At 31.0% G+C, this 7,781-nt stretch overlaps 1 protein-coding gene across 1 annotated transcript; it reads left to right on the top strand.

Moving 5' to 3' along the window:
* The first annotated feature begins 5,131 nt into the window (after positions 1–5,131).
* Positions 5,132–6,149, top strand: LOC106753454 (germin-like protein subfamily 1 member 7). The gene is made up of 2 exons (XM_014635263.2): positions 5,132–5,274; positions 5,446–6,149. Exons 1-2 carry the CDS (start codon positions 5,160–5,162, stop codon positions 5,991–5,993), a joined length of 663 nt encoding a protein of 220 aa, XP_014490749.1. The 5' UTR covers positions 5,132–5,159; the 3' UTR covers positions 5,994–6,149.
* Positions 6,150–7,781: the final 1,632 nt, after the last annotated feature.

Here is a 7,781-nt window from a genome sequence, read left to right as displayed (position 1 = left end):
CATCCATTGTTTTCGTTTGTCAATTGAATCAACTTTATTTTTGCATGTTAATATTTTTATCCTCAAATCAAATTTATTAATTTTTATTTCTCAAGTCTTATTATTTTAATTCACGCGAACGAGGAAGCCATACGAGTCTCTTGGGAAAATGATACTTCGTCTTACCATTTATATTTCTTGTACGATTTGGTACACTTGCCAATTTGTCAACAACAAGCAGAACATCTATCCCCCTCACCAAACAAAATACACCACTTGAATACCATTCCCTTCTCTATAATTATTTGCCAAAGAGAATGCCACTCTTTTTTCAACAACCAATGCCAAAGGGAATATCCCTCCCTTTTCAACAATCAATGCCAAAAGGAGCATCTATCTGTAGATAGAAATATGATTTACTAGGTACAACAAGTGTTATGAAACAGGTATGCTTCGTTTTACACCAAGGAGGGGGGGTGAATTGGTGTTAGTTCAAAAACAAAATCTTTTCGCAATACTTAAACAAAATTGCAAAGCTTTTTTATCTTTCTTGAAATGGAAGCAATGAAATTTCTATGTAGCAGAAAAACATAGTTGATTGCTAAACAGATAAAGTCGACTGAAAATAAAGAGTGTAGGGATAGAGAAAATCAAACATTGGTTTTTATACTGGTTCGGCCAACAATGCCTAGATCCAGTGTCCTTCCAACCCAGGAAGCAAATGCACTATAATGGTTGCGGTTTTTACAACAAGGAATTTATAGAAGCACCACACAAAAATATAAATCTCCTCTCTAACCCAAAACCAAAATATAGCTGCACAGAAAAACCATAATTGCAACAAGAATCCCCTCTTCTGCAATCTGAACCCACGTCGAACAATCCTCAACGTGTAACCACCACTCTTCACAGGATGTCAAGCCTATCACAATAGACTTCACAGGTTGTCAAGCCTATCACAGCAGACTTCATAGGTTGCCAAGCCTTCAATCAAATGCAGCAGTCTTCACAGGATGTCAATCCTTCAACATCAAACAGAAAACACCTTCTTTGTGCAGATTATGATCAAGCAGTATGCGCAATGGACTCCTTCCTTTGAATCTTTCTCAAGAAAGATCACCACCGTCTTCTTGAAGAATTCTTGGAGCTTCTTAAAATAGAGAATTCAATCTGAAACAGGAAAATGAAAATGTCAAATCATCAAAAGTCACAGAACAATTCACATTCTGTCTATTTATAGTTTTATGTTATATCAGATTGCTTCTGAGTCGAATAGCCTACTAATTCAGTCGACTATATTAAAACGGTTATAACAGACAGTCAACACAAAGGCTCTCAGTCAACAGAAATCAACACACATTTATTACAGTTGACCAAGTCATACAAGCTCAACTAACTTTTGAAAATTATAGCCATTGAAGCGTGTAGGCTTAACAGAATTCCAAACAGATCAGAAACACAGTCGAATATACAATTTGCAATGTCGACTGACACATGAAAAAACACTTTGAAATTCTTTTCAACTCAAAATCTCACATAGCACCGGTTCTCAAAATCTGTACAAAGATTTTAGCATTGTCGAGTCCATTATGAGTGTATTAGACTAGACTAAAACTTTGTCACAACAAATATAAGTTCATAAAGGTGCTTGTGATCTTTTTCTTTCCAAAAATGTGCAGTAATCAAAAAACATTTTATTTCACATTTCAATACAAGCATGTTCCACGCATATTTCAATACAAGCATGTTCCACGAATATAACACACAATCAATCATAGGAACAGACATTGCAATTCAACAAAACATGTTCAGCAGATATGAAAAATAATTCAGAACAAGAACATGTAATGCAGCAACATGTGTACTGTTATTAAGCATTGTGTTGTCATCATCAAAAACTAGATTGATATAGAGTTTGTGTTGTCAACAATCTCAACAGCAAGTAGATTAATCTCTCATGTCTCATCCTCATTAATCACACGCACTCTTGTGCATTCCATCTTCCACTCATGCTCTAATCTCAACCATAAGTCAAACCTGACCTAAAACATAACCACTAATCTCAATCTCTGATTATCATCATATTTCACATCTCCTTAAGCTTGGTCCACGTTCATTCTTCATCAAAATGAACTACTTCCAATATAAATACACTAGGATATCTATTATCATAAGTGATAATCGATTATTCCTTAAACATACACATGTACACAATTTACATTGTGGTAATCGATTATCACTTAAAATAATCGATTGTCTTAGTGGTTCCACGAAACAAATCACTAAAACTCATCACGCATGAAAAGCTAATTGATTTTCATCCCATATAATCGATTATTCCCATGAATAAGCATGACCCTGGACCAAATCCTAAGGTCCAACTCCCTATGTATCATTCCTAAATCACGTGAAAACATCCTTAAGACATCATCCATGAATTCAAGCATCACATACCCTTGTAACATACTCAAATACATACATCGCCAAACTTAAATCACCCAAACCCAATAATCATACATGTTATACCCCCAACAAACCCAAATACACTACACATGCATATCATATTATCTTTATATCATGTATTTGCATCGTAAAAACCCCAAATATCATAACTTTGTCCTCTTTTAGCATCAAACCCTATTAGGAGTTAACCCAACAAAATCATACATACATTCATAGGGAAAACCAAAACCAATATTACATAAACCCTATGTCCATGCATACATAAACCCTTGCCCAACAATAACAACAGAGAATTATAATCATAATCATATAAGCATGTATCAAACAAGGATTTTCATTCAAGATAATCAAGAACACATATAACATACAACAACAAGCAAACAAATGTAGGTTTTCCCATACCTTGGCCAATCCTAAGGCTTTCTCTATGCCCAAAGACCTTATCTGATGTAGTTGCACTCTCCCGTTCATTCTCTCTCCTTTCCTCTCACTTTCAAAGTTCCTGTCTTATTTTCCCAATGGCCAAAGTTTCTATGGGAGGTGTCTAATATAGTTACAACTATGTGTGGAATATATTTAGGTACTCTATTTATAATAAAAGTCTATAAGAAGTAATAACAATCAACTAAAATAAAAGATATAAAAAAGATAAAATAAAATTATTTTTAATGTAATTAATTTTGATAAGTCCTTAAATAATATATTCTATCTTAATATTTTTATTCTGATTAATTATGATAAGTCTATCAATAATATATATTATTATTATCTAGCATAATATCTAATTATATAATAATATCTAAATATATCCTTTAATTACCTATATAACAATATCTAATAATGTCTTTTAGAATATCTAACAATATCTAATAATAACATTTTTTTAATAATAATATTTCTTTTAATCTCAAGATTATATCTTATATTTTCTTTCAAATACTTTTTAAAATAACAACAACTAAATCTTCCAAAAGATTTATATAACATCTTTTTAATAAATTCCCACATTATTTGATTTGTATATTTTTCCTTTCTAAAGTCCCCTTATTTTAATTTCTTGCACCTAATTAATAAAAGATAAAAGACACTTTTTGCCCCTAAGCCAAAATATAAAAAAAAAAAATATATCATAACAATTATGTTCTAGGAAAGATGTACACTCAATAACACTAATTTTTAAACAGAAACACCAAAGTCATAATACTACCTTATTTCTAAGACCCTTATTTTCTCGAATTTTACAAGAAACACCTAATCGATTAAAACAATGTGTAAACCTTAATCGATTATGTAAATAACATAATCAATTAAAAATATCATTTTTGTATCTATGTTATATATATATATGTTTTAAATCTTCTATCTTTTTGTGTAAAATCTGCACTTGTGGTACATCATGTTCTATCTTTTTGTGTATTTTTTGCATTAGTTCAATCTTGGTTGTGTAGGCATGACTTCTAAAGAGTGTATGTATTTTCTTCTTTAGGTTTGTGTGTTTTTTTGTATTTGAGAGAAGTGAAAATACATTGAGTGTATCTTGTATTCTATAATTCTTAACTTTTAAAATTAGTAAATTTCATCCAACAAAAATTTTTGGAGGATGACTGGATATAGACTCTTATGGAATTGAACGAGTATAAATCTTGTATTGTATTATTACTTTATTCTTGTCTATTGCATTCTAAAATCTTTGAAGTTTAAAGGATCTTTTGAAAACAAGCTCAAACACCCAAAAAATTTTAAACAAATTTAAAAACTCGTTTCAAACCAATTCACCCCTTTGGATTCAGATATATTGGCTATCAAATTAACGGTTTTGCCTAAAAGAAAATAAAATAAGTAACATTAAACAACTGTAAAAATTATTTGTTACAAAAATTAAATATCTATATATACAGCATACTTAAACATATTTAAACCTTCTTGATTGTGATTCTAAATTGAGAAGATTAATTATAGGAGTTTAGTTTAGGAACAAAACATTAAAGCCCATACCTGTCTGTTGTAAGAAAATATTATGGAAAATTAAAAAAAAAAAATTGCAAGAAATAGGGATGAAGAAACTGAAGATGGTCGCTGCTACTAAATGAACATGGGATATTACAAACAACACAGACCTCGAGAAGAAGACAACAAGGAAAAAGAAAAATAAAAACGAAATAGCATTAAAGAATATATAATAATAATGTATTGAACTGTTCAAGTTTTCCCTTGGCCATTTTATTTTGTGAATGATTCAAGATCATATATATTTCTATTATTAAAATGCTTGAGTAGTCATTTTCTGAAGTTGTTGACAGCGGCATCAGAATGGATGATAAGTATGACCCAGTCCCTCACAAAAAAATTCGAATTCAACTCGTCATCAGTGCAATATATTGAAACAAAGTCCAAACTAAACTTTGATTAAGTTAACGATAATCCTCTCATAAAATAATATTACTGGAAAAAGTATAAGAAGCAAAGTCAGGTGATTAGCTAGGTAAGACCGAAACACTTGCGTTTCTTTTTCACATGGGTCATCTCCTTATTAGTCTACTCTTTGATCAAGTACGCATGTAGTTGTTAAGGAATGCTTCCTCACTAAATAAAAAATTAATTACGGTAATATAATCTGCAAAGCAATTAAGGCTTCATCTTTATAAATACCGATCTCCAAATGAATCAAAACTCACTTCTCATCACAACATTACAAAGCAGAAGAATCGTTTGATAAAATGAAAGCTGTTTACTTGCTCGTTGCCATCTTGGCTTTCACTTCCTCACTTGTCTCTGCGTATGATCCTAGTCCTCTGCAAGACTTCTGTGTGGCAATCAAGGAACAAGATGGTGGTACGTAAATATACTCTTCAATCATATATATCCACATACAACATACATATATACATATAATTATATTAACTTACGAAGCTCTAATGCAAATTACACGTGTCCATGTGTCAAGTGATCAGGATAGTATTCATGCTACATACATACATAACCATATTGCTTTGTAATTTGTAGTGTTTGTGAATGGAGAATTTTGCAAAGACCCAAAGGCAGTGAAAGCTGAAGATTTCTTCTTACATGTGGAACCTGGGAACACCGACAACCCATTGAATGCACAGGTGACTCCTGTGGCTGTTGATCAACTACCTGGATTGAACACGCTTGGCATATCTTTGGCTCGCATTGATTTTGCACCAAAGGGTTTAAACCCTCCCCACACCCACCCTCGTGCCACTGAGATCCTTATAGTTCTCGAGGGAACACTTTATGTCGGATTTGTANCCTCAAATCAAGATGGAAATCGGCTTTTCACCAAAGTCTTGAACAAGGGTGATGTCTTTGTCTTCCCCATTGGTCTCGTTCACTTCCAACTCAATNTCGGTTATGGAAATGCTGTTGCTATTGCTGGTCTTAGCAGTCAAAATCCAGGAACTGTTACTATTGCAAACGCTTTGTTTAAAGCTGTTCCACCTATTTCTGTTGAGGTTCTCGCCAGAGCTCTTCAACTCGATAACAAAGTAATTGAAGACCTTCAGAGGAGATCATGGTACGGCAAGGNCTAGTTTCTCTGGGAACATGCTAGCTCGATCATTTCTTATTCTGCAACTATAATCAATTTCATGTTTCTATCACCCCCATGCACTGGACCTCCTACTAATTACTTATATAATAAATAAATTGTTATACTGTACTATTGTTTTTTGTTGTACTTTGATTTCGTTCTTTCCAATGTTTATCAATTTAATGAAATAATGTATTCTTGCAATAGTTGTGCGTGCTTTGATACAATATCAGAGTCTTTAAGATAACACATGGTTAATTAAGTTCGGATGCTATGGCATAAATATTAGTGTTATTCTTTTATTCAAATTCAAAAAGTTAGACAAAGAGATAAGAAAGGAAAAGGAAATGAAATGAAATAAAACAAAAAATTGCAAATTAAAAAAGGATATGCCACAAATAAAGAGAAATGTGACAAATAGTATATGTGATTGACGAAAACTGCAGTATTTGATGAATGTTCTAATATTGGAATTACATGGTGGAATAAAAGAGACACGGTTCTTGGTATGCCAATTTCACCATTTTTAATATATTTAAATATATTAAATTATTTTATTTTTTAAATATTTTATTTGATTAGACAGTTCAAATTTAATGAATTATTGTTTAGGTAAAATAATTTTATTACTACTAAAGATAAAAAAAATTATTTAAGTAACAAATCATTGTTAACTATTAAAAATATTAATGTTGATGAACTTTCTAATCAATCTTGGTTGAAGACAAATTTTTGTCAAAGTTTATTAAGATTTTTTTAACTACTATTAACAAAGATGTTTCTTGATTATTATCGGTCGAATTATTGATAGTGATCATAGTTATTTTAGCTTGAGATCGGTTAGGATTATTTTTTACAACTTTTTTGGTTAGTTTTTTTCAAAAAAAAAATCTTATATTAATGTTGATTGAAAATTTTCTCCAATAGACATTATAAAGAAGACAATATTAGTTAAATGCTAGTTGAAAGTTTACACAATTAGTATATAAAAAAGTCTAACAAATTGTTGAAAAAAGTTATACCATTGGTTGATGATAAAAAATAATAATAGCATACATAAAAAAATATCCAATAAAAACAATAATAGTTGTCAACTAATAAAAACTCTAATTCATATCCAATAAAAAAATAGGGGGTTACTCCCTGTACCTCCCCAATTCCAACCCCCACCCCCATTCCATTTTACCCTTTGCTCTATTTTTTCTATTCCAATTTTATCCTTTAGCAAAAATTTATATTTAGAAATAAAATTTTATAATTTTATTCTCTCACCCCCACATAACCTATTTATTCTTTTTTTTTTATCTTCATGCTTTCATCTTTACGCTTTCTTCCCAGGAATTCTGTGTTCTATTTTTCTAGAAATTCTTTTTCCCATTCTTCTTGTATTTCAAGTGATAACTGAGATATCGATTTCTTCTGAAAGAATTTGTCCTTGAATTATTATATCTCTGCATTACATTGGTGTGGTGGTGTTGTATCCAACCTTTAAGCAGCGATCCTCTTCGAGTCGAGGTTAGTAATACCTTCGTACAACCGTTAAAACGGATGGCGACTTCCGTTTACCCTTAGACGGATGTTGACATCCGTTGACGGATTCCCACATCCGTTTAAGCGTATTCTAGATTATTTTAGATTATGTTTTTGTTAGTTTTATTTTTTAAGATTTGTGTTTATTAGTTTTATTTTTTAAGATTTGTTTTTATTAGTTTATTTTTTAGGATTTGTTTTTATTAGTTTTATTTTTTTAAGATTTATATTTTAAGATTTGTTTTTATTAGTTTTATTT

The sequence above is a fragment of the Vigna radiata genome, unplaced genomic scaffold, assembly GCF_000741045.1.
Source record: "Vigna radiata var. radiata cultivar VC1973A unplaced genomic scaffold, Vradiata_ver6 scaffold_133, whole genome shotgun sequence".
NCBI classification, from domain to species: Eukaryota; Viridiplantae; Streptophyta; class Magnoliopsida; order Fabales; family Fabaceae; genus Vigna; species Vigna radiata.
This window is presented reverse-complemented; position numbering and strand designations above follow the sequence as displayed.